Source organism: Ammospiza nelsoni, chromosome 4 (genome assembly GCF_027579445.1).
Source record: "Ammospiza nelsoni isolate bAmmNel1 chromosome 4, bAmmNel1.pri, whole genome shotgun sequence".
NCBI classification, from domain to species: Eukaryota; Metazoa; Chordata; class Aves; order Passeriformes; family Passerellidae; genus Ammospiza; species Ammospiza nelsoni.
Window position 1 is genome coordinate 45,662,928 of NC_080636.1, and position 27,965 is coordinate 45,690,892.

At 41.4% G+C, this 27,965-nt stretch overlaps 1 protein-coding gene across 5 annotated transcripts; it reads right to left on the minus strand.

Annotated features, from left to right (window-relative positions):
• Positions 1-332: 332 nt before the first annotated feature.
• Positions 333-26,312, minus strand: LARP1B (La ribonucleoprotein 1B). Of its 5 annotated transcripts, none has more exons than XM_059470217.1 (19): positions 26,000-26,309; positions 18,845-18,906; positions 18,081-18,140; positions 16,491-16,659; positions 14,948-15,091; positions 12,751-12,897; positions 12,478-12,646; positions 8,613-8,757; positions 8,232-8,406; positions 7,282-7,454; positions 6,742-7,113; positions 5,749-5,869; positions 5,010-5,215; positions 4,513-4,619; positions 3,895-4,049; positions 3,462-3,606; positions 2,861-2,970; positions 2,516-2,643; positions 333-2,281 (listed from the first exon to the last, which is right to left on the minus strand). In XM_059470217.1, the coding sequence occupies exons 1-19, from the start codon at positions 26,220-26,222 to the stop codon at positions 2,084-2,086; spliced, it is 3,009 nt and encodes a 1,002-aa protein (XP_059326200.1). In that variant the 5' UTR covers positions 26,223-26,309; the 3' UTR covers positions 333-2,083. The 5 variants fall into 5 exon arrangements, 4 of the variants coding, with proteins under 4 accessions (XP_059326200.1, XP_059326199.1, XP_059326201.1 ...); XM_059470216.1 differs by having other exon boundaries at positions 3,895-4,052; positions 26,000-26,308; XR_009418292.1 differs by lacking the exons at positions 333-2,281; positions 2,861-2,970 and adding an exon at positions 2,971-3,171 and having other exon boundaries at positions 3,895-4,052; positions 26,000-26,310.
• Between the last annotated feature and the right edge of the window lie 1,653 nt (positions 26,313-27,965).

The window sequence follows — 27,965 nt, forward strand, 5'->3', positions numbered from 1 at the left end:
GCAGCCAGAGCTGTGGATGGATGAGGTGGTGGTTTTGTCCAGCTCACTAAAGGGACAGCAGGTGAAATATTCATTCTCCTTGCCCTGCCCCATGTTAATCATTCACCTGGCATATTTTTGACAAATACCCAATCATATGACAAAAATAAATCAATATTCTTCTCTGGATTCTTTTGAAGAAAGCTGGCTTGCATTCCAAGAAGCACTTCTGCCTTTACGAGGCAACACCTCAGTGCAGCAGAAATTCCCATGCAAATCTACAGCCTTCCACTCTTTCAAGTTGTTTTTCTTCACACTTTTAGGGGGGAAAAAAAACTTGATATAGAACACTGTTAGGGTTTTTTGTTGTTTTTATAAAATTTTTCAAGATATCACAAAATTACACACACTAAAAGCTTAATCTGCACATTTTCCAATGAAAAATTGAAATATCTTAAATTTATTACTCGTATATACAATTTCAATCCAAATTTACATTCGCATTTTCATGGGTAGCAAAAGGCATGGATCAAACACAGGATTGAGATGTGTTACTTCAGCATATTTATAGGATATTTACTTCAAATCTTGGTATGTGTTCATTTAAATTTCTTTAGAACAGGCCACTGACAAAAGGCTGGATTTTGTGCTGAAATGGTAGAAACTGTGGGGAAAGTCACTGCTACCATCCACTCCTTTCAATGCAAACGTCCATCATTTGTTTCAGTGAGATTCACAGCACAATGACTGAAAAATTAACAGATTCACTATAACTTCTGGGAGCTGTTAGTTTAAAGCTCCATCTATGGCTGTGCAGTCAGTTTAAGGCATCTGTGCTAGATATCACTTTATAACTTTTTTTTTAAATTAACTGAAGTAATTCTGCAGTTAACTAACCAAAAGCTGGAATTCCTCTCACCTATCCCAGAAGAGAAGTTATTCACTTGGTTCTTCTTGAGTCTTTAAAAACAAAGTAGTGAAGTTAATAAGACATGACAGGTTATAAACATCCCCCTCTTTCAGCTACGAAAATGGATTTGTATTTGAGTAACTTACATTCAGTGAAATTGTCTTGAGACCTGTTTGAAATCACTTAGGCTTAGCGAGCACAATTTAAGCAGAACTTCATTCAGATAGTGCAAAACAAAGCAAATTAAAATTAAAATTTACAAGGAATACTTCCTTTCCCTCCAAGCTAATTATTACTTGAAGAATGGAGAAAAAATAAAATTCAAAATTATGCTTCTCCTGCTAGACTTCATAATCATAAGAGAATTCAAATGAAGATACCTCTCAAGCCCAGAGTATGAATAGTTGGCTAGTTTAACAATCTGCACAAACTGTAGATACTGAATGTTAATTTAAGACACTACAAAATCAAAAGCTCAATTTTCCCCTGTAGTTTTCTGTTGCTTGAGTTATTAAAGAACCAGCATTGAAGGAAATACCTGCAAAACTATCCCAGTTATGTCCACTCAAACTCCATACTTAATAAAATACTAACTATGGAGACCCTGAAAAAAATAGAAACTCTATCTTTAAATAGAATCCAGAAATGCAGTTTCATATACAGCTGCATGTTCTCCCATGTGCTTTTGCAGAAAAACATACTTTTTGATAGTTAGCCTTGAAAGCAAACCTGTCACATAGATCCTTCCTTTCCATTTAATATTATACATAGAATGGAATCTTTTTTTTTTGCTTTGGTAAAATACAAATAACAGGGAAATATGGGTAAGGAAAGCACAGTAAATAACATGGGTATACATCATACCTTTTTTTAAGAAATCTGAGCTGAAATGTAAGGCATCCCTCGAAGTATTTTTTTGCATATGCAAGGAATGCAGTTCTTTGTAAACAAAAGCTTGAGGAAAGCAATACTGAAGCCAAAGAATCTTCCCTAGCATCCTTCCAAAGATCCCATAACCAAGAGCAACTCTCCTAGGGCAAGTGTTTTGGAACTATATCCTGCAAAAAAGAGCATCCCATCCTCTGTCTTCCCACATTTTTAATCACGCAGCAGAGACTGCCTGGCCTTGAAGATCTCCAGATTAGGGGAGTGATGCCAAAGTTGATTCTCGAGGGCACAAGCTCATCCAAAGTCTTATTTGTCTGGTACATCACTTTCTATAGATTTTGTGGCTTGCACAGTATTCCCAGAGGAAACACTTCCCAGTGCCCTGGACTGACAGGCAGTGGTGGGTTTGGTGGTGGGAAGGGTTTTGGAAGAGTTGGGCTGATGTCTGTGGTGTCCGGAATCCTCACCTGCTCTCCTCCTGCCAGATTCTTCACCAAGAGGAGGCTGAAAAGAAACATGGGCAGCCTGTTAGGTATTTTGCCATAAAGCCAGGTATATTTTACCTCCCCACAGACTTGTAGGACTGAAAGGATTACGCTCTTTGAATTTATCAGGCTGCCATTTCATGAAACCAAGCACTGCTCTCAGATTACCTTACAATGAAAATATACCAAATATTATGTAAAATAGGCATTGAAACTTAATCAAATATTATGTAAAATAGGCATTGAAACTTACATCCACCCTGAAGTCCTCCAATCTCTTAAATTTACTCAGGTATTCTTGTAGTTTGGGGTCAACAGCTGGAGTCTTGTGCTGAGAGTATTTTAGGTAAGCCCAAAATTTTTCCAGTCCATACAGCTGACCTAGTAACAGGAAAAGATAATTTTACTGCTTTGCAAAGGTCAAATTTAATTATAAACTTAATTATTCACTGGTAACTATATTTTTAAGAGAACTGAAGATAAAAAGAATATGAATAAAAGCTGTTCTTGGTTAGTTAACAGGTCAGTGCCAAGGAATTGGGATTATCCTCAACTAATGTTACCACATTGTGAGCAGTGACAGGCCTGTGATAATTACCAGCTTCATAGTCCCTCTTTGTTTCTTGTTGGAAATCCTCAAATATTTCTTTCCTGAATTTCTTTTCCAGGCCATAGCTGTAAAATCTGAACAAGCATTCCAAGCCGTACCTGGAACAGAACAGAGAGGTACAAGAATCCACCTTGTCTCTTTGCCTCAGAGTAACAGAGGTGGGGAACTGGGTGCAAGGAAGGGAATTCCATCCAAGAGCTAAAGAGCAGTGACAATTTCCTTTGTGGTCATTTTCCTGGTATTTTTGTGAGGCAAGAACCAGTTTGAACAAGTAAAATGAGGTTTAAGAGTATCTTCACCTACAGAAGGAAGAATGTGAGGAGTGTTAGTACAGAACTGACTCGTCATGGTCAACATGTTACAGGATTTTGTAGAATTCAGAACTGATTACAGGTCAGGAAATGCTGCACAGCCAGCTATTCATCTGCACAGCACAATTCTATACTGATTTTTGCTATTAAAATAATTTATACATACTGCTATGTTAAAGAATTACAAAAAGTCAGGTGCAGTACTAAAAAGGTTCACTGCAGATGTATGTAAACTTCACAGTCATTGAAAGGAATGGTAAGGCCTCAGGAAAAAATACCTGTAGTGTTCTTTTGCATCCTCTAGAGCAAGCTGTTTGAATTCTTCATACATCTTCTTGTTGAAGTGATCTCTCAGAAAAAAGGACCAGAAACGAAAAAGTGTGTTCATTTCTTGGGACTGGCCAATTCCCAACCGTTTCCTCTCTGGAAGAAAAAAAAGAAAGGGAAGAACAAAAGCACTATTTTAATTTTTCAACAGAATATTTTAAAGTGTCTTGTCTTTAGTAAAAAAAAACACACCAGATTTTCTGGTAACTTCAGATTTGAGGGTGAATTTTTTTGTCAGGGAATGTAAAGTTAAATGGAAAGCAGGGTTCCTAAAACAGAGGCACCAAATAAATTTTGCTTGCCTTTCCCAAGGATGAGGAACAATGGGAAGAAAACTGGTTTTAGACAACACCTGGAAGCTTCTAAAAGTTTTAGGAAGCTTACCTGTTAAACACCTCCGCCGGTATTTGTGGTACACCTGCTGAGTAAAGCCATTTTCCTTTAACAGTTCGTGAGATGGGTGCTGGAATTTGGGAAGAGAATTTGGAGTACAGCCATATCCTGCCAGTGGAGCTCCTTCTGAAGGTGAGGCATTGGAACTGCTGGAGGAAAAACCCAACATATTTGTGGCCTTTTCTGCAGAGTCAGTTCTCACCCACCCTGACCCACACAAGAGCTGCAGTACGGTCACCTGGGGACGGCTGCACTGCACCTGGGTTTGAGTGCCCCTCAAGAAAATCAGATTTTGTGCCAATATGGCAAAAATAAAACAGCTTTGGACAATAATTAAACATTACTCTCCTGCTTGATTTTAAATGACCGCTGAAGTGAACATCAGTGCCTCTAGTAACATTACTGCTGCTGTATCATGGATCAGACAACACTGTGAACACCAATCTGCCTAGCTTGTTTCCAGACAGCTCTGCATTCCATGTTTTTGTCTTTCTTGATCATTCTTTTCTTGCTTCCATTGTATTTATAAATTGCCTTTTATAGCCTGCTTCTCCATTAGCAGTGACAACTACCTGCAAATAAATTTTGAGTAACAGCAACAGCATTTACCTCACGGAGGAAGTTCTTGGCCTGTGGTCTCTGGAATCCATCACCCAACCAACATGGCATTCCAAGGGAGGATTTGTACTGTGGCGAGTTTTTCTTTTTCTTGGAGCCTAAGAAAGTAAATGAAGGATTTATTTCCCTAATTTGACTCCATTCATTGCCTCCCTTTTAAAACAGACATCTAATCGTTTTCTATTCTGTTATCTAACAAGTTACAAAGTCACAAGACCACAGTTTCATAACCTGAAGATTAGTCTTATGTAACTAATCAAAAGTCTGAAGCACTACACTTCTTTCAGTAAGGAGTTTCAAGGAAGAAGACTCAAAAAGCATTTAATAGAAATAAATGAGTGAGTATAATAAATATTTTGGAGTTAAGCAATAGGAGTAGAAGGATTTAACTTTTTGCCTTTTAATTTTTGTTAAACTGTACATACAAACATGAGTTTTATAGGCTTTTGCTGTTTTGGTTTTACTTTTAAATATGTTTTTCCATTTACCTTTACATCAAAGGATCTTGCTTCTTTAACCACAGGGTAGAACCTGGGTGTTTTGTTGGGATCCTGGAGCCTTGGGGTGCGAGGTGTTCGTGGGATGAAGCCGGGGTGGAAACGGGGGGAATCTGGGACTGCTGTTGGCAGTGATCGAGCCATTCCTGCTGTGGGAAGTGCTTCAGCACTTGGGAAATTGCAGGCCAGCTCCTCTGCTAAATATGGAGGCAGGGAGGAGAAAGTGAGGTGGTTTTACTGAGCTCCTTTACAGATGCTATTAGCATGTAACCCAGTAAATGTTAATAGTATCACAGTATCAGAAATACCACCAGAGATAAGATTTGGATGTTGTGACTGCTCAGTAATGGTATGACACAAGTAGTAAATTCTTCTAATCTCATTTCCTTCCATCCCTGTATCCCACAAAAAAAAAAAAAAATACTGGTTTCTATAAAATGTTTCACAGCTTCGGTTTAACTTTACACATTGTAAATTCCAAGTCAAACAAAGAGCACCTGGTGCTGGTAGAGAGTGACAACAAAGCAGAACGAGCACCAGCTTCTTGTCATTCAACTGAAGCCACACTACCCGTGAACAGTTGGCAATTTGAAAAATTAGCAAAGAAAAAGCCCCCTCAGACTGCAGACTGAACCAAAATTAAAATACTGCACAGGCAGAAAGAGCCAAAACTCCTACAGAGTTGTTCTTTATTACAGAGATACTGAAAAACAAATACTTCCATACTTACCTTTCTGTAACCCTGGAGGTCTTGGAGGAACTTCTTGGGTTAGATCAGCAGTTTCTGGTGCAAGACTAACAAATTCATCCTTATTAATGAGGTTCAGCTTCTTAAAGTTCTCAATCTCTTGCTGAATTAGAGAAAGCAAATTGTAAATGCAAAGCAGGGCAATAGATACCATTCTGAGAGACAGATGCATTTCATGAAGAGAAAATAAGCCAGAACTGATACACAAGTACCCACACACCTGTCTCAGGTGGGGCATGCCCATGGTGGGTGTGAAAAATCTCATTAAATCATTATCAAGTTTGTACCAACAACAAAAAAGGAAAAATTCTCCCTTACAGCTTGCTATTTCTCACTGCCCTCTTCATGTTTGCTGGTTTTCTTGGTGCATTCTAATCTGTATTCTAAATTCTATTTATTCTAAATTCCATCCACTTTATTTCTTGCTCTTATTCTCAACAAGCTTTTCCACCTTTCTCATCTTGCTTTTGTGCAGACATGCTCCATTTGTCCATGCAGCTGCTTCCCCCTCTTTGTGCACAGATGAAGCCCCTTTCCCTCACCACTCAGTGTTTAGATAAACTTCATCCTAACTATTGTTCTAACAAACCACAAGGCCAACAGAACCTTAATATAAAACTATTTTAAAATTACTCCTCCTCATCATCTCATCTCTCTCATGTACCCCCCTTCCCCTCTGGGTAAGGGTTTGCAGTTGTTATGAAATAAACTCACAGAACAAGAAAACATTGGAAAACTTGAACCATCTCCAAAATGTTACAAAAAAATATTCATTCAGTGGTTTTGGTCAAGTCTGGTTTTTTTGCAAGTCTGGCAAAACTTAGGTTTGCTTTCAACTGTAAAGACAATTCAGCAGACCTGCAAATTACTGTCACTTTGCTGTAGCATTTTACAACTACACAGCAGAAGGCTGAAATTAATGTGGAAACTGTTTGGACAGGCACGATTTTCTAGTCAAAAATTGAAGAGAATTACCTTCATCATGGCATCATTTTCACTCTGATCCATCCACAAATCCTGTTCATAGTAGTACAAGCCATCATTAATGACTTTAGCAAGTTCTGATGTAATTTTTGCACGGCACGCACGGTTGCCTGCACGGTCTCCACAAGGATGTTTTTTCACAAATGGTGGTGTCTGTGTTACAATTAAAATCTTGTTTACATCCTGATCATCAATTTCATAATCAGAATCACTATCTGACCAATCAGTAAATTTATTTTTCCGACACTGATTTTGTTCCATCTCTTCATCAAACAAAAATTCAAGTTCTTCCTGTTCTTGTTCCTCCTGAGGTGGGGGTGGCTGGTGTTGATCTGGTTTTTGATCAGGTACAGGAACAGTCTCCTAAGTTGGAAAAGGTTTTACATTTGAATTGGTTAATGATTTTCCAAACTTTATTGCATTCTCAAGCATCACATATGTTAAGATGTTTAAACCTTGGTTTATAGTGTAACCTCAAAGTTGGTTTTGCATTTGTTTATTTAAACATAACATAAAGGTTTTGGATTTTACCTTCAGCTTGACAGTGGATGCACGATGCCTCTTCTTCACTTCTATCCAAGGTTCAGAGTCCAAATCAGGCAAACTTGTGGACAGTCCTTTAGACATTGTCTGAAAATTACTTGATTCAGCGTTTTCCTTTGCACTCAGAGGGCTCCCCACTCTTGGAGAACTTGGTGCAGACTCTAGCAGTAGAAAACAGTAGTTCAGTTCCTGTTGTGGACTGCTTTGCTTCTATTTTGTTTGTTTTTCAATTGTTTCACTGGTCTTTCTTTTAACCACAGCTACCATTTTCCTACCTCTCTGGATAAACACAAGAATTTTTCATTTTTAAGAGACAGCTTTTCACAGTTCACTCAGCATTTCAGAACAAAATCAATTCTAAGAATTTATTTCCACAGAAAATTTCTTCATAGCCTGTGAGACATTACGTGTTGTTGAGGAGAAAAAAAAGAGCAGCATCATTAGGATCATTAGGATCTTGTTTTCTCTGTGTCTTTCTCTAGCTCTGTGGATGGCTGCCTAACTTCATTCTTCCCATTTAATTTCAGCCAACATTTTAGGAAAAGATTCCCTTGCCAAGGGTTGTCAGCAAACAAATGCATCTCCCTATTAAAAATGTGAATGAGTTTCCCATCCAAAACAAGGATGCCCCAAATAAAGAGTGAACTTCCACAAAAATGAAGCAGAGTTTAGGACTAGTTTAAGATTACTATTACTAATTCCACTGTAGCCCACCATTCTATATCCTGGAGAATGGTCACAGCCATAACACACAAGAGACATTTTTATCTACTTCACATCAGCCATGTGACTTGGCAAGTACAAGGCTGGCAGGCAGAGCAGCTGAATAAACCATTACCAAAAGTACAACTTCTATTATGAAATCAGTATCATGAGGCAAATTTCCTAAGCTAGACAGACAGCCCTAAACTTATGTTTCTGTAAAATAAATCCTTTACCAGTATGAGAGCCAAAAGTTTGGCCTGGTATGAATTCTGGACAATTGATGAGCTGGGAAAAGTCAGTTGGAGGCAGGTTGCATGGAGGAGGACCTGGAATTGGCCACTTTTCTGGATCAACCCTTTTTCTTAGTTTCTGATCCACAGTTTCAACTTCTGTACTGTCCTTTAGGGCCTGTGTGACAAGCATATAATATCATTAAAATTATCAAAAAAGGAAAAAAAAATAAACACCAACTTGGCCACTTATAGCCTCATTATAGAATCCTTGTCATTACAAAGAAAAATTTTTCTTAACTGCATAGTTCTCAAGCTATGAAGCTCTGAAAGCACAAAATTAACCAAGGAACTTTTCAAACACATGCTTCTGAATGATTTTACCTCCAAAATGAGTGCAGCATTCGTGGTCAGAGCTTGCATCCGACGGAAACTGGCGATCAGTGACACAGGCAGAAATCCTTGTTGGTCCATCTTCCTCCTCAGGAAGAAATCTCTCTCCAAATTTTCTGTGCTGAAATAATACTCACTGCAGAACAAAACACACAAACCTGAGCTTACTCCATGGTTAAAGAAAATCCTAAAGCAGCAACCTAGATTCCTTGTTAAAGGCTTCCATTAAAAAACCAGAGTATTTTGACATCAACAAAATCATTCTTCAGCGGAAGACCCAGAGAGCAGCAAGGTTAAGACAGATTTATGACTCAGTACAGCACAGAGGGATAAAAACCAAAACCTTGTGACATTTGCACAACCAAAAACTACTCTCCAGTTTTCCTTCACCCACCCCCTCTCTCATTACTTACATGGACAGAAGGGAACAACACTGTCTTGGCCCCCATAGAGATGAAGGACAAGAACTGCAGTCCCACACAGCAATACCAGTTCATCCTGAACTGAACAACCTTTTACTGTCCCAGTTTCCAGTGCATTGGAAGGCTTAAGTATCCTATCTGAGTGCTGAGGCACAGATAGATACCCTGAACCATCAAGAATGCTTGTGGGAAGATGAGAAAACAAAATCATGTTGGATTTGGCATGAAACTGTACCAAAAAAAGGCACAAGTTCATGGAGGAAAAAAGCCTTAAAGAATGGATGATGTTGAAGGACAAGGACATTTCTGGAGTCTGGTAATACCACAGAGATGAGGGACAAACAGCAGAAAGACAAATTTTCAACAATGAAGCCGCTCTAGGAAATAATCCGGGTGTCAAAGATGTTTTATACTTAGTGAAGACAAAAAGCAAAGAATTCAAATCATGATCTGTCACACAGAGCAAGGGAATGAGAAAAGGTCCTATGGAAAAGAATGGAAAACCCCCTCAATTGACATGGCAGCTGAAATCTAGGCCTTTCATAGAGCTTACACACCACAGCATGATTTTGCACAGTACATCCAAGGAAGACTAACTCCTCATCACATTCAGGAAAACACAGGTAGGGAAAGACTTAATGGAAAGCAGTTCAAATTGTATGACAAAAATAGAGGGAGCACACAAAAGAAAATGAGAGGGTATTAAAATGCTGAGGAAAAGAGCTGCACATGCAAATGGAAATAAAGATCATTCTACTTTCAAAAAAGAATAAAACAAGTCTCTCCACTGAAGCTGGGATCAAGGCCAAAAAGTCTCCAAGAGCAGGGCACTCTGATGCCATCACTGACCCCAGCAGCACCTTGATACCATTTCTTTCTCTAATTTTTTGTCCTGAAGAAATGTGAAGGAAAAGCTGGCTCTATGAAACACACAGATCACACAGAGAATATTCTGAGCTGGAAGGACCCACAAGGATCCTTGAACCCTGCTCCCAAGTGAAAGGCCCATGCAGGGATGGACCCTGAGACCTTGGCAGTATCAGCACCGTGCTCTGACCAACACTCAGCTCCAAGGCAGAATGAATTTAGTCTCAATGCTGGACAAGACAGGACAAATGGAAACACTGCAATTAAATCAAAGCAAACAGAGAAGAGAACAAGGCTTTTGGAGAATTAAGCTCTAACTCAGAGCCAAGTATGATCAGTGAAGCAACTGGGCACAAAGAGATAGTTTCTTTCAAGAATATCCTGTCTACTGTTCTGAGCTGCTACGATATTTTTCCCCTCCCTAGAAGATAAGCAAGCACAAATGCCATAAACCAACATTTTACTGGTGTTACCTTTACAATCATACAGTAAAGGTAAAATCCTGTAACGATTCACCTAGTTAAAAATTCCACAAGCAGAAATGGACAATGACTGAACTTGACTCAAACTGCCTCACTTGATGTCCATCACTCTAGAAAAAGGAATGTGAAAGACGATTAATGATAAATGAAGACAATGCATAAGTTTGCTCCAAGTAGAGGGACAAACCTAAACACACACACTCCCCTCCCAGCTTTTCTCTTCTGCCTTTTCCTCAGAGTCCCTTTCCTTATTCTTGAATTGATGCTTGAACTTTGATTTGTTTATTTTCTAAAGCAAGAGGACTTTTTAAATGGAGTTCTGCTGCATGCTGCAGAACGAGGAGCTGCTAAGCACTGAAACTTTTCAGGCTGACAACTTCAGCCTCTGGTTAAAAACATAGAAGATATTTTTGGGTGCAATCCAAACTTTACTCTCTTGTACATGTAGTTGGTTCTTGGGACAAGCACAAATTGCTTGATAGCAATGTGTTTCTTCCTGTAATTACACATCAACTCAGTTGGACAGTGTCTAATATTTTTCCTCTATTAAGCAGGTAAACTTTTAAAATTTATTCATCCAATAGGATTCAATCTCACTTCTTTAATATATCCTGATTTATCTTGGACTGCAATAGGATCTCTGAGACATAATGATTTTGTTTATCTTTATTCTGTATATACTTCCTTCTTTGGCATAGTCACTTTCATATTTTGTAACTAAATTATGAAAAGCAGACAAAGCCACCCCAATCTCGAGGCTAATAACAGATAACTGAAGAATAAAGTCTGTTTCCCATCATTATTAATGTGATAAAAGAAGGGAATAAATAAAAAACACTTTTTTTTTTTTAATCTAGGGAGAATAAAGTAGTGAAGTTCTGTTCTAAATCTGCTCAGGAATCTCCCTCTCATGGAAAGCAAACTCCATAACCAAAAGCCTTAGGAGTTCACAGCAGGCAAGCAACCAATGGCCATGCCAAGTCTTCTACCAACACCTGCCAACCTGTCGGTGCCAAAAGGGAATACCAAAATACCCAAAGTCAGGTGTGACCAGTGCTGTAACTGACATTTTTTCTCAGCAGAGGGGACATCATCATGTCCTACCTTAGCAGGTCTGGATTCTACACTGCATGCCCAGAAATCTGGCCAACAGTGGAGTGGCTGTGATCCTCCCCCACTTGTCTGAGCACAGTGAAGGCCGAATATCCTGACATGGGGGTACATGTCCACTGTCAGGTCTCCTAGGGGCCTGGCAGCAAGAGCAAAAAAAGACTGCAATAGAAGTTTTGAAGTTGATAGCCACATGTCAGATACTTTCTGCCCTTTAAAGAGGCTTTTTCTCTTCCTTTTTGCGTCAACTGTAACAAAAGAAGCGAGAATAAAATGAGCAAGTTGCTGCACAGAACACGAGGGCAATCAAAAACCACCACAGAGGCATCTTGAGAAACGCAAGTACAGAGGATGAAATATCTGCCAGTGGTGGAAAGTGTCTCTTTAAAATGAACTAGTGCTTTCCAGGCCCTTTTAGACTTGTCTCCTGGTGATAATCAGTCTTCCAGATGGTTTCTCATTGCCTAATGGTATACACGAGAAAGTAAACATTTCAGATTATTGAAAAATCAAGTTTCATTGCAAAACTACTCTCTCTCTCTCTCGATTACATGTTTCAGGTGAAACACACTGAAAACATCAAACTAACGAGACTTCTCAAAGTGAAATTGAGAGCAAATAGGGGGAAACATCACCCAAGAAGAGCTTTACAGGCAAACAGACCAACAGTACTCAAAAGCACAAGCTCAGAGACATCCATATCTCAATTACATGACAACATAAAGAGGGCTGTGTACCATAAATCAAGCAGTTATACGAGTTAGAGCCAGACTACAGCACAAGATGTAGAAACAGCTTCCTTAAAACTCCTCCCCATTACTCAAGATTTTCCACCCACCAGTCAATAAATTCGAGTTGACACTAGTAATGGTGTCAAAGTTAACCCAAAGTGCCTTAATCTTCAATTTGACATGGATAGAAAGGATTCAACACCATTTGAAATGAAAATATTTATACATTAAGCAATCTACTTACATTTGGTGTTTGATATATTCCTTGAGAAGTGCTTCATCCACAGAATACATCTGCACTCCTGTTCCATCACCATAGTAATAAATCACACCAGGGTTAAGCTCAGGCTGAAACACTTGGTCAATTCCTTCACCATACAGCTCTTGATAACCAAGTGAATAGTCAAAGTTCACTTCAACACAAAAGAGAACACAAAATAACAAGATCAGAAAACTAAAACAACATTAAAACCATAGCTTTGATAGCTTTTGCCAGGTATCTGTTGGATAAGCATACTGCTGGGGTTTCCTCTGCCTCGTCCTCTTCCTCTGCTCCTGCCCCTTCCTCTGCCTCTGGAGAAGCCTCGGCCGCCACCACCGCCATCGCTCCTCACGCTGCACACCTCGTCATGGTCCTCCCTCTTGTCCCTGTCGCGGCGCCAGCCTTCAGGAGAACAACAAAACACCAAATAAATACCTGCAGTCACAAAGAAACAGCCGGGTGGCTCCAAGGCCATGCCAGCCATGGTCCTTCATGGCACCAGAGTTCTCAGCCTGAGCCTCAGCCACGCTGAGGTTTCAGAAATTCTGAAACCTCAGAAGCTGCAGGAGAGGAGCAGGAAAGGTGTGCCAGCCCTGCCAGAGGGCTCAGGAGGTCTCAGCAGCAAGGAGGTAATGGATGGACAGGCAGTCAATCCCAAATGCTTCTGAAGCAGCTGGGTGCCAGGGTACCAGTTGTTTTTTGGGGGTTTGGACTGAAGGCACTTGAGACAATATTTCGTGTTCAGACTTATTATTTCTTATCAGTAAAACAGTCTGAAAACCATGAGTTCAGCAGCTTTTCATTAGAAGGCACAAAACAGCCAACAATCTCTTGTTACAAGGTCTTTTAAGACCAAACTATCCAATGAATAACTGACACCTGGATTATTTTCCCTTTTAACCCAATAACTGATCCCAAAGAGCTGCAATGGGGACTTTTCTGCCCAATTACAAAATGCCACCCAAACCCATGAAGAAGAAGCAAGAAGCAGCATGAAGAAGAAACCCAGGACAACACCCTGTGCCCTCCATCTTGCTTCCATCCACAACACACTAAAAGTCCCAAAACCTCAATTTCTCACTAAGTGATACACCTACACTGCTCTCTATAATCTGTTTCACACTTCTGTGGATTCTAGTCTAACTTGAAGTCTAGGAAACTTTCTCCATGAGTGAGGGTCAAAGTCAGTGCTCCCCTGGGGGTCAGGGCACTCCAGAGCAGACAGAGAAATATTCCCTGGGTTTTCACAGGTGGACACCCTGGTGCCAGCTCAGAGGTCACAGCGCCCATGAGCAGCTCAGGGATGGAAGGAATTATCACAAAAGCTCAGTCTCCTCCTATGGACAACTCCCACCACTACTGGAGCGAGATGGGAATCTCAGAATTGCAGAATGGTTGGGTTGGAAGGACTCTTAAAGACCAAATAGTTCCAGCCACCCCTGCCATGGGCAGGGACAACTTCCACTGGACCAGATTGCTCAGAGTTTCATTCAGCCTTTCCTTGAGCACTTCCAGGGATGGGGCATCCACAGTTTTTCAGGTAACCCTACTGGATCAAACTGAGAGCTGCTAAATTTAACAAAGGACTGGCTAAAGATATGTACTAAAAATTGTATTAAAAATCTTGCTTTAGTGAGCCCTACACATGTGTGCTCATACACTCAAGCCCTGTCAAATAAGGCTCTGAATTTACAGTAATTATATTACAGAGAATATAATCTATATGTGTGTGGCTTTCAGTCATTTGACCATCCTAATAAAAAACTGCTGAAGGAAGTAGTGATAACTGATAAAAATCCTCCCCCCACCTCTATCCATCCTTCAGACATCCAGATCTAACTCTTACATCCACGTTCCTAAAATGACTTCATAAATTCCTTATCAGTAACATCCAGTAATTATTATAATGAGCAAACATTCAAACTGGCAATGTATACTGCAATTTTCAAACTTAAACCAACAAACTTCCACTCAGCCTAAGATTTCTGCCACCTCACCAGCTGTGTTCCCAGCACCTGAGGACCAGAAGCAGCAGCAGTTGTGGTGTTAGTGCAGCTTTTTGCATAGCTGTGCTGAGAAATAGGTCAGGGAGCTGAGGGAATCGGTCCAGCTCAAAGGAAAAAACAACATCAGCAGAACTGCCAAAGCAGAGTTCAAAGTGTAGCTCCACAAGCAGCTGCTCTGGTAGCAACAAGCTGTGGGAATAGCAGCAGAGCAGGACTCAGCAGATGCCTTCTGAGGCTTTTTTCCAAACTTTCTGCATTGTGAAATTGTGGGATGAGATGGTGTAGGGCGCCATGAAGAGGAATATAATATAATAATTCTATTCCTGCTGGTCCCTGGCAAACATAAACATCAGGTTTTACCTAAGTTTTGACACAAACTGCCAGCTCATTGATATTACACTTTATTTGCCACCACCAGCAAGACCCAGAGAGTGAGAAGCACTTACTTCTTGCCTCATTCCTTCTGTTGTTATGAGGTATTAACTTGTTTGCTTCCAGCACAAATCTGGAGCTCGTTCGAGAGCCCGCTCTGTCTTGACTGTCTGACCTCACGTCGTCCAAGTGCAGGGGCACCCATTTCTGCTTGTTACCTTGAAAAGTTAATATATTACTCTTTATTATACTAATACTTGAGGTTTCAGCTCCTGAAAAGACTCCATAGAATTTTCCTTGCAAAACTAGCAACAGTTAAATTTCAAATTTTAAAAAGCGGGAGAAACTTAACATGGAAATTTTAATTTCTTACAAATACTAAATCAAAGCAGTAAAAAAGAATTTCTGAAACTGAAATGAAACCTTACCTAAACCTCAAATATAAGAAATAAAGGCAAACACTTTATTTAATGGCTTTTCACATGCTCTATGATCAAGGATTTACAGCTATGTCAGTGTTAAATACAGACAGTAAATTCCTTGCTATATAATTTCACAACTTGTATATGAAACTTTGAGATTAAAATAAAACATATAAAATTAACCACCACAATAAAGATTTCAATTACAAATCATACAAATTTTCCTAAGAATTTAGCTGTGGTACTGTAATTGCACCTCAAGATATTCAAAGTTCATTCATATGCATCAAAGCTTTATTTTGTTTCATTAGCAAAGCTTTATTTTGTTGTATTTGCAGGCTGGCCTAAAGTATCCATTAACAATTTATTTAACTAAAATATTGATTGGTATTGTGGGGCCCATTCTTTTGTGGCTAAGAAATATAAGCAAGTACATAAAAAATGTCTTCTCTGCACTGGGTGGGGGGAAAGGAAAACATGTTTTACCTGTGGAATGCTTTGCTTTAGATTTCCACTTAGACTGAAAAAATTTAAAGCAGTATAGGTTTTTAAAATATATATCTATGTATATAGGAAGATTAATAAATCTGAACAGCAAAGGTCTTTAGGATCTGGAAAAACACCAGCAGGGAAGCAAGAAAAAAACAACTGATATTGATACACTTTCTGCTGTTTCTCCAGCCTATTCCAATCTCCTGACCAAAGGAGGTTTGCTTCCCATTCTGAGTGTAACAGATTGGATCAAAAGGAAGCAAATAATGTGGTTTTGTTTTCAAATGATCATGCTAATAGTAGAGCATGAAAATGGAAGTGCTGGTGTATATGCAGTAACACACACACATATATATATATATTTTTTTTTAAGTTAATTTAACACAGTGCTACCTATCGAGGGGAACAAAGATATCAGAGACAGAAATGGCTTGTACAGCCATGATAAAATCTTCCAGAAATCCTCAGAGCTCCAAGGACCATCAGCAGAGCATGAGCTGCTTTTTCCCCAGAAATCTGACTGACCAGAAGGCTCCAAACCCTGAGGGAGGCAGCCTGGCTGAGGCTTCCATGCAGACACCAATATATTCTGTATTCACCCAGCAAATGCACATCATGAGAAGTTTTATTGAGTCACTCAACTGGAATCAATGCAGCTGTATCAACAGTGCCTTACTGCATTATACACAGTGCCTAAACTCACCTTTTTTCCTTTGGTTATTAGTCTGAGCTTCATCTTCACTAGTGTTATCTGCTGGACCATCTGGCTTTGCCTCAGGATTGTCCTTGATTCCATTATTGCTTTTTTGATCAGATTTCTCCTCCTTTTCTCTTCTATTTGTTGGCTTCTTACTATGACTTCCACTCTTACACTGTAAGAGACACAGGTAATTATTTCTGGCAGTACAGCTGCTGATAGCAGGAACTGCACATTTCCTTCAGCTATTAAAATTCTTTTTTATTCCTGTTCTCAGCCTCTTCAGCAGGGTGAACTTTAAGAATTGCCTTTCTTTGTAAAGTCCCTTTATAAACAGCTTTATTTTCTGCTAACATGGCAACAGCATAAAATGAATTTTTAGATTAAGAAAGTCTTTGGGGATTACAAAAGGGGAACAGACCTTTTAGCAGGGCCTGTAGCAATAGGACAAGGGGGAATGGCTTTAAAATAAAAGAGTTTCAGACAAGGTATAGGAAGAAATTTATCACTACGAGAGTGGTGAAACAGTGGCACAGGTTGCCCAGAGAGGCTGGATGTCCCTGGAACATCCTGGGAAACATTCAAGGCCATGCTGGAGGAAGCTCACTTGATCAAGTGGAAGATGTTCTTTCCACTTGGGTTGAGGGAGCTGGATTAAAGACCTTTAAAGGTCCCTTCCAACCCAAATAATTCTGTGATCAGATATAAATTTTTACCTGCACCATGAGACGTTTTGCAGACATTTCTGCTAAAGAGAAAGAATTTTCCTATGTTGTGGAGACAGCTTTGAACTTGCTGGAATACATACAGTAGATACTGCAGTAGGGTGCTCTAATTAATTTGAGCACAAAGCCTTCCCCTAGACAAATAAACTAAATTTAACTACAAACTGAATGTTATTTTGTTTTAGAGACACTACATGAATTTGGACCCTTTCAGCTATAAAATGCATGTGGTTGAAGCCAGATGTTGTGGTTTTCCTGCCCAAGAACACAGTAAAAGCACCACAGGGATGCTGCTGCAGAGCTACAGCACCGTGAAATGGCACCTCACCACTTGAAATAATCTGTGCTCTCTTCTTCTTTTAAATAGCATCAGAGAGGTCTAAAATACATTATGCACTTATCATTTGAGATAAAGAGAAAGGAGGATAATTTGACAGAATAGATGTTAGCTTAAAACCCAGAAGGGGAAAAATATATCAGAGGAATAAGGTAACTAAGAATAACTAAATTGTGTTCAGACAATGGACACTAAGCACTCTGAGCCACAAGAGAGGGCAGCGTGTTCACAACTCCAAAGGCCTTTTCATCTGTGCAGAAACAGATGAAAACATCAGAGAAGGTAAATGAAACTTCTTTAACAGTGGAGTTAAAAAATAAGGCACTATTTAATGCACATGTCTGTGGCACACCACTAACAAATTCCAGTACCAGTGCAGACAGTTAGCACACACCAGTATCCTGAATTACTGACAAAACTTCTACTGAAACCCTACAACACCCAAAGCACATTCTGGGATATATAGCATGAAACAGATAAGCCAATATGGTTAAAAAAAAAATAATAATTCTGAGGATTCCAAAGGACACTTACTTCATTGTTTGCTATCTCGCTCGGGGTCGGCCAGCTTGTGATATCGCCCAAATCATCAGCCTGAAAAAGTGACAAACAGTTTATATTCCTTAAAGGCACAGGCATTTTTAACACAGGAAAGATGTCAGTCATGGCTCAGAGAGCCAGACTAACCCCTGGAGCAGAGCTGTCAAAAGTAGCTATTTTTAAAAAAGCAAGTAATACAACAGAAAAAAAGCACACAACTTTTGAAAGAGTTTGAGCTCACATCAGACAATTGTCAGATTAAATGTTGTCCTACACATGTGTGATTAAAAGGTGTCTACTGCTGAAGGCTTTCAGCTTTTGGAAAAACTTGACAGCTATTTACCAGCCTAAAAGGGGTGGCTGTACAAAATTTTAGGAACTTAATGTTTCAATGAAAGGACTTGCTGTCTCCTGTAATGGTAACTTTATGCACATAAAGGACACTCATCACATGAGATGCAAAGAGGATTTCCAAAACCAATCTAGCATCTCTTCTACTCAAGTGATGCTGGGTTTTTTGCAGCCCCTTGACATATTTATGGAATCCCAGTGATTATTTAAACAATAATGCCTTTCTTTATCCTTCATCCATACACCAATTTAGCAATGCTCCTAATGTTAATTTCCCTTTTTTTTTATTTCTCTCTGTTTTCTATTACCAAGGCATAACATAACACTTCTGGTTGGAACTCCAAAATATCTTCTACCCTTTTATTAGAGCAGTATCAGCTATTTATCATACAAGCAAAAATACAGACCTTGCTGCTTTTTCTTGACCTGGGTTTTCCCGCTTTTATCACTTTAGTGGAATTTTGTAGTTCTGAAAAGGAAGAAAAACATTTTCAGGTGAAGAATTAGGCTGCACTTCTAAAGAATAAGGCAGGTGTGTGTTAACAACTCTGCCATGCTCTATCATACTACACCAAAGTGTTTCTGAGGGCTTGATATCAAAGCCAATGAACCTTTTTTTTCGTGAATAAAGTCACTAATAGTACATGACAGTGAAAACTCACATTCATAATAAGGGCAAATACTCTTGCAAACCAGGTGTACAAGATGCTGCCTTACTCTGTATTTAAGCTTTTTTTTTCTACTAATTTTCTACTTTTTTTTTCAACTAAGAAGTTCAAGGCTATGTAAAAATGCTGGTATTTTAACCTAACAAGTGGCTAAGAAAATCCCTGATACACATTTAATAAGTCCTCCTATTAAAAGCTATATTTATAGGGCAGAATTAATAAAATATATAGTTATGCAAGCGAGGGGGAAAAAACCATTAAAACAATTATATGTTCCCAAATTCCTAGTAATTTTCTAAGTAATTACTCAGAAGCCAAATAAAGTTTAGCCATATAGCTCAAAATCAAGCCAAAGTAAAAAACAAACAAACAAACAACAAAGGAAAATATGCAAAGAGGAAAATACTACTTTGTTAAAGCTTAATCATTATAATAATGATCCCATCTGATCTCCTGAGCAAGAGGAAACCATCTCTTAATTTCTTCAATGCTCTCCCAGTGCATGCCTTCCCATACAGAGGGAGTCACAGGCATTCCTGGAAACCTCCCATTGGGTGTTTTATTGAAACGCTGAACGTGTGTGAAATCACAAATGGATTATTTTATACGGGGATAACATCACCTCTTCAGCCCTTATCTCTTTCACATCCAGTGACTAATCTCCCTTATCAGGGCTCCACACTGGGAACCCCACCCTTGTGCCCCAGTGGCTCTGGAAAGCCTCTCTGGCTGCTTCCTGGAATACACAGCGAACGTTACAACACAAACTAATGCTTACTCCACACTCCAGCCTCAATTTTAATATCATTTATAGCCATATCAGTGATGAAGTTCATGGATGTGCTTCCTACAACCTGGACATCTCACCAGACACAAATCCAGTGAATCCTGACCAGCATCTGCCAGCAGGTTTTTGCCTCTCCTACGGATCTGCTCTTTAAAACAAAGACAAAACACACATCTCAATTAACTTCAGACTGAGAGCTTTAAGAAACACACAGTGACCATGTAACCCTAATTTTCACTTGCCACTCAGTAGTAAACTAATTACCCTTCTACAAAACAAGACAAGCAACTGCAGGGGTGGAGCAGCAAACAAATTTGTAATTCTCTCCAAGAGAGCTGCCAATTAGCCATGCAGGTAAACTGAGTGGCTGTAAACACACATCCCTGTCCAATCACCTGACTGAAGCCCTTTTTCCACCTGACAGCACTTTTACTCCAATTGCTGCTGAAGGATTGCTCTGCCAGAGCTGCTGCTCTGTGTGTCAGCAGGGCGTAGCGAGGCACCCACAAGTGCAAGGCTCATTGTTGCTGCACTCTCTTAGTCATGGGATATAATTTATTCCAGGTGGCAGGAAAAGCTGCCTGAATGGAGCAGAATGAGACCCAACTCGTTTGAAGGAATCTCTCTTATCTGAATGGAGTAATCCAAGACTTGGAAGATGTATTTGCAAGCTAAACAAAAAGAAAATATTGGGCAATGCACTGCCTGGTGGATTATGCCCTTTTGGAACTTGAGATCTCATCTCACTCTGTGCTTCCCCTTGTCCTGCTAAAAAAGCCATGCTGAAAACCAAATTTACAACCAAATTTACCAACAGGTCCTTCCTGGGCAGCTTTCTGGGGCTTATCACGTGGGAGCTGGACTTCAGTGTGAAGCATGAAAGGGAAGATAAAGGGGAGGGAAAAACAAGAAGGAGGGTGGGAGAGTAAAAGAACATAACACGTCAACACTGAAAGGTTTTACCCAGCTCACACCTTTTCTGTTGTCATAAACAGGCCTAGAGCCACAAAACACCTGAAAAAATATCTGGACACAGGCAAAGCACCTGTTCAGATAAAAGCCCCCTGCTTAACATCAGCCTGGGGCTTGGTTTCAATATCCCATAGCAGCATTGGGTACCCCAAAATGGCCTTTTTAGTGCAAATAAACTATTTCACTTGTTAATTCCAACACAACTGCATTAAAATAGTTTATCCTGTGGTATGCTACAAGGAACCTGTTAATAAGTGGTGTGCTGTGCTGATGAAAGAATTCACTGCTCTTCAATGATTTTACTCGGTGGTTTCAGAGTTTTGAGGGTGTGAGAGAGAGAAATAAAGTATGAATTTTAATTGCCAATGATCATCTTTCAATCACTGAGCTCCATCCAGTAGGGATGGCATTCAGATGAAAACAGAAATCAGCCTCCAGAGCCACTTTTATTATGGTTCTTCCAAGTTTCCCAACAGACCACATCCTAACAGGAGGCAGCTCCGGCAGAAAGACAAGGCTGTACAAGCATGCCATGAGCAGCATGTCAACACAAACGGAACAACAGCTCTGAAAAATGAAAAAGATGAATTTTGGAACCACTAAAACTGCAGCAATCCTCAGGGACAACAGCAACAGAGAAGGAAAAGCAGAGTGGATGGCCGAGGAGCAAAGTTTGTACATAAGAGCTCTCACCAAACTACCCCTGATCACAACCACAATAGGGTCACAAGACAATAGGATCACCAGTTATGGGACTGCAGAAAGGATGGTTTGAAGCCCTGCAAATAAATAGCCAGCAAGTAATTTTTTCTGATGGAAAGGGAAGATGATACTGCCAATTTCTTCTAAAAGCAAAGTCTATTAATACAGGTGGTATTAATTCTGATTTTTGATACAAACACTGTTGATGCTGTGAGGCTTACTAGACAATGCTCAGGTTTTATTTTTACTTGGACTGTACCTGTGTTCCCTTTTGTGAAGGAACAGCACCCCATAAATACCAGAAGTGCTTCAGGGAGCAGATAAAATCACCCAGCTCTTCAAAACTTTATTGGAGCCTGTGTGTTGAACTTGTACAATATTTTTCTTTCAATGCTCAGTTTGAAACTAGACAGTATATTCAATTTTTAAACGAGGTAAGCTATGATTATATCTATTGTTTTAACAGATGAATTATTGCAAATGTAACAAAAATTATTCCTTGGAGAATATCATTAATTAAAATCCACAGCATGGATTAGAGCAGAGATTCTGCAAAGCAATAATAAAAAAAATCCTAATTATTATTCTAACATTCTGCCCTGCAGGAGTTCTAGAATTTTATGTCAAAAGCTACATTAGATTGTCAATCTCCACAACATTTGAACAATTAACCAAGGCAGTGAGTTATGACACCTGCATCCTTCCACTTATTTATGCTCAAAACCCATCAATTTTTCAATACAACAAGCAATAGGGGGGGAAATTCCCAATCCATGATTGATTCACCATGATGCTATTTATTTTCTTTAAATTTAATTTCTCAGTTCTTTTTTTTCTTAGCTTCTTCATAGGAAACTGCAACCTGTGACTCAATTTCTACCAAAGTTTTCATGGTTAAATGCAGCACATGCCATAGCACAGGGAGGTGGGTTTCAGTTTCATAACAGGTCTCCAGTTTAGAAACAAAAACCCCAGACAAAAACCAGCCATACAAAATTACACATGCTGTTATGTACAACTAAAATACTGGCAGCAGCTTTGTATTGATAACATTTTTAATCCCTTCGGGGTTGGAAAAATTGTCAAGGCTGAAACTTCTAATAATGCTTTGAATAATTTTAGACACTGCTATTAAAACACTCCATGAATTCATAAGAACTAATGAGAACAGCTGACTTAAATACACCCAAAAGAGTTGATAATCAGATAATTTATGAATGTACTCATCTAAGGTTTGCTGTTGATAACAACACAGTGTATCTTCATTAAACTGTACTTTATAACCAGTTTTACTATCAGGCTAAAGCAAATTGATTTACACAACAGCACTACAGTGAAATGGTTCTGCTACCAAAACAGTAGCAGAACATTTTATCAAACAGATAAAATGTACTCTTTGATACCCCAAAATAAACACAATAAGAACAAAATAAAAGAATAAAGTGTGCACTTCTTTTAATTAACTACATCATTCAAGCACACACAAACCCATTTCAACCACTTCAGCAGCACGAGTATTTTGCTTCACTGAATATTTTCACAAATTTTATGAACAACTTTTGAATAATCATCTAATAACTCATTAGAGACCCACATCAGCTATACAAATCACATAAGGATTTGAGAACTTGTCATTCAGATTCCCTTTTTGCAACCTCACAAAAAGGACAGTGCTGAAGGTTTCATCAGATGAAGAGGTGGCAGAACTTTTGAAATAAAATTATTTCAGCCACTCAATCCTGGGTGATGCTTTTTTATGTGGAGGATGGAAAACTCACAGTTTCAACTAAAGTGAGGACTTACTGCCATACATTGGCTTGGCACTACAAGGGGAGGGAGGACAGGTCAGAAGCACTTTCATCACTTAGCAGCCTCTGTTGAAGCTCACTCCATGCAACCACCATCACCAGGATTAGAACCATGGAATCACCACGCTTGGAAAAGACCTCCAAGATCATCAAGTCCAGCCTTTGACCAAACACCACCTTGTCAACTAAACCCTGGCACTGAGTGATTTCTTGAACCCCTCCAGGGACTGGCACTCCACACCTCCCTGGGCAGTGTGCTTCAAAGCTCAACCACTCTCTCAGGGAAACAATTCTTCCTGAACTAGAGAGAAGCCTATTAATTTCACTAGCAATTTTATACCTGATATGAGTCTTTCCTCACAAATTAAAAGCAGATGGGGATGTAAAAGCAGCTTCTGAAGTTATTCTGCTTAAAAGCAAAGTTTAATGCAACTCTTGGTCAGAAATACTGAACTGTGGTGACAAACACGCCATGAAAAGTTCAGGTATGTTTGCATTGGGTGTTTGGTTTACTGCAATGACTAAAACCCACTATGGTATCTGAGACAAAAATATAATCAGCTCTAGCTACAACACTTGGACCAAATTCTTCAGCCAAAATTTTACATTTTCTTGGTAGCATCAGCTGACATTAACATTTTGTTTCATAACAAGAGCCAGGTTTGCCTCTATCACAAACCAATCCCATGCTAAATTGAAAGTTCAAAGATGACAGGCTGGAGCCAATTTTCTCAAGTCTGTAACTATCACTGAACATACCATAGGTGCACGTCTCAGGAAACTTTGAACAAATTACACCAGGATCAACAAGTCTAGCAGGATCCAGCCCCTGCTTTGATGTGAGATCCCTGTACATTTTATTATCCTCTTTACGGATAGTTCTACATTCCATCCCAGGAGTATTTCTGCTCATCCACTTATTATTTCACATGACTAATTTCCATACTACAACATTCATCAGGGCCTAGTGTGACAGATTCTGCTTTGCCAAGGTGCAATTAGTTTCTTCAAAATACATCCCTTGTTGCGGGTGGAGGCACATGGCAATTTCTCCCTTCAAACAGCCACCAAGGATCAGCTGCTTTGCCTTTTACAAGGGTAAGAATGGTGGTGGCTTCCTCACGGTGCTTCTGGAGGTGGCCAAACCAAAACACACCCTCTTGGTGCGTGTTCTTCACCAGTGCCCCTGCCAGCAACGCTGACTCCCTTATTTTCTCAGTTACACACCTGGCCGCTGAAAATTATGTTCTAGTACAACTTCTCAGCTTAATTATTAATTCCATAAATGGCAGGCACAACTTCTTGCAGGAGAAAAACAATATAAGGCTCTCCTAAATAATGAAATGAAGCAGACAATGTGCACAGTGTATGAACACGCTGCTTGCTGCCTCCTCCTTCCTTCAACACCTGTTTGTGTGTTTTATCTTTGCTGGGAAAGCAAACTTCACCGAGGTGAAGCACTCAAGGTGCTAACACAACAAAAGCAGCTTTCCCACTGCTTCTGATGCAGCACTGCTGCTATTGCTGCCACAGCAAGGCAAACGAGTGACAAGTCCCCTTTCATGCATGAAGCAGACCACAAGCTTCTGCCCAGCCAGCTGGATTTTGGAAGCTGGGCACAAGCAGGTACTTAGGAGAGCGTCAGTACACCTAAACAAAACAGTGCAGATAATAAAGATGGGTATATAGATGTTGCCAAAAGTTCTGCTCTTCAGCCAAGTAAGAGATTCTGTGGTCTGGAATGTGGGCTCCGTTTGTATGACCTGTATCCTTGAAACTGTAAATTATATATTTCTCTTTGTCAAGGAAGTACGTGTTTAATTCAAGGATAAAAGTGACTGTGAGATCACAAAAAAGGTTTGTCAGGTGCCCTCAGGAGCAAGTGCTGAGATTGAAATTCTGGGGAAGCGCTGGTTGAAGTATTTATTTTGAGGTCAGCAGTTTACTTGCAGCCAAGAACAATACTCCAAGAAGCTCCAAACTTCCAGGAACTCTCTGCTAGCCTAAGCACAAAGCCTGGCAATTTCAAGTTAGGTCCTTGACGACCAGCTTTGTAAAGCCATGTCAGCGTGCTGCCCATAAAGCAGCTTTATCTTCCATGTAGTGATTTAAGGCCAGGAAATTATCCCGTGGCTATGTAAACACACCAAATCCCACCAGCGAGCGCACTGTCTGCCTTGGTCAGTGCTCAGAGCCTCCGCAGCCCCATCCTGCAAGCCAAACCCAGCTAACGGATCCTTCCCAGGGCCTTGCTGCACAAGCAGCCAAAAAGGAGCTGCGGCAAAGCGGCGTTTCTGAAGGAGCCCGAACGAGACGAGTGGGCGAGCAGCGCTCCCTGCGAGCGCCAGGGCCGGCCGGAGGTCACCGCGGGCCCGGGGTGGCCGCTCGCAAGCCGCGGGAGCTGCGGCCAGCCGGGCGCTGCTGTCCCCGGCCGTGTCCCCCGCCCCGAGCGCTGCCTGCCGTGCCCATGTATGTCAAACCCGGCCGCGCCGCGCCGCGCACGGGCCCGGCTCCGCGGCCGCCGGCAGCCACGCGCTTTTCCTTCCGAAAAACGCCAAAAAAACCCCAAACCCAAACCCGCCCCGCTGCCATGGAGGCGCCGCGCTCACGCTGCCGGCCCCGCACCTGGTTCCTGCGCTGAGAGCCGCCCGTCCGGCCCCGCGGGCGGGGAAGCGCTGTCCCGCCGGGCTCTGCGCCGCGTCCACGCGTTCTCCTTGGGCGCCGGGGCTTCCCTGCTCCGGCCGCCCTCGTCCGCCGCCTCCTCGCCGCGGGGCGAGCCGGGCTCGGGCTGCCGGGGCTCCTGGGCCGCCCCCCAGCCCCGCCGCTCCGACACCTGCGCCGCGGACATGCCCGGCCGTGCGCCCGCCGGAGGGGCCGCAGCCGGGGCGGCCGAGGCGAGGAGCCCGCGGCGGGGGAAGGGGAACCCGCCTCCTCCTCCTCCTCCTCTCCTGGCCGCCCCGCCCCGGAGCCGCTGGCAGCGCCCCCCGGGCCGGCCGAGCGCCGCCGGCTCCCTGCTGCCGCGGGGGGCGACGCGCCGAGCGAGGCACAGCGACAGCGACCGCGACCCGCCGGGGCCGCCGCCGCCGCCTGCGGAGGGACGGGCGGCGCTCCGGGCGCGCTGCCCCGGCCCCGCCTGCGCGGGGGAGGGACCCGGGGCTCTCCCGGGCTGCGCCGTGACCTCACGCGGCCGGGAGGCTTCTCCAGGCCCTCTCGGACGTTTCGGCTCCGCAGGCCTCGGCCGCACCTGCACGGCGAGAGAAGGGTCTGGGTAATGCGGGCAGGAGGATGGGAGCGTCTCGTTGGTGAGAAGGGGGCGCAGCCTTGAGAACACGCTCAAGAGGCACAGGACAACGTGCTTGAGGTGCCAGCAGCCAGGGAATCCCGTGTCACTTAAGCATTCCAACAGACAGGTGCCTCTGCCATCACACCATCCTCCTCTGCTAAAAATCGCCCAGAAAATCATCTCACGGTAGCACATACACTCGTTCCACACTCACCCATACTCGGGTCACAGGATGAGGAAAGCCACCACAGCACATTAATCACTCCTTTCCCTCTTTGCCAGCCCCTAGTGCTCCCACAATTCTCCTTGATTACACCCTAAGACACCTGCTCCTCTCCCATTTCCTTCATTCATCTCTCAGCGGTGTTTTACTCCCTTCCCTACAAAATGCCTTCCAAAAAAATAACACTTTTCACTTCCAACACTTCTTTAGTGAACTAAGCAAATTCCCAAGTAGGCTTCTATAAAGCTAGTAAAATATTTTTGAGGTAGTATCACCAAATAAACAAATTTTCTGGGTTTTGCAGCACTAAAATATGTTCTGGTTGGGGTAATGCTCTTTTCTGCTCTAATGAGATCATTTGGAGTTTTACCCCTTCATCAGGAAAAAAAAAAATCCACCACAAATCAACCAAAACCTCAAGCAACTCCCACCACAGCTGGCACATCAGGCACTGAAACATTTTTAGGATTATTCTGCCAGCTGGGACTTCAGGAATTCTACAGCTCAGGAACTCAAACAGAGCAGGAAAAAAACCAGGAAATTAATTAGGGGCTAATTACTTGGGGGGTGAAAAAGCACTAAATTTTGATCAGTTACATGGTACTTGAGAAGTTTTTGACCATACTTGCTTTGCTAGCTCTGTAGGATGGAGCCTCCTGCAGACTTTGTTGGATGGACTGGGACTGCAGAGGACATAAATGCTGTTACAGTTGCTAGGACTCATCCTTCGCATTTTCTCCACTTGTATCATCCTCCTTGTTACTTTCTAGCAGTGTTAGTCAGACTTCCTTGCAAAACTCTCCTTCCTTAGGGAACACGGTACTTACAATGCTCCTGTTTGGAAAAAGGGCTGATTTACACCAAATGAAACCAGGAAAATAACAATTCTTATTGATGTTTTAATGCTCATGCCTTATCTTATGTGCCTAGCAAGGAACACTGCAAATTCCAGGATTGCATGGAATAGCAGCATTTTACTTGTAGAGGGTGAAAATTCAGGAGGAATTACAGGGTTACAGACCACCCCAAAGCTCCTTTCTGTGCTGTGTAACTTATCATCACTGCCAAGCTGGCAGAGAACCTGA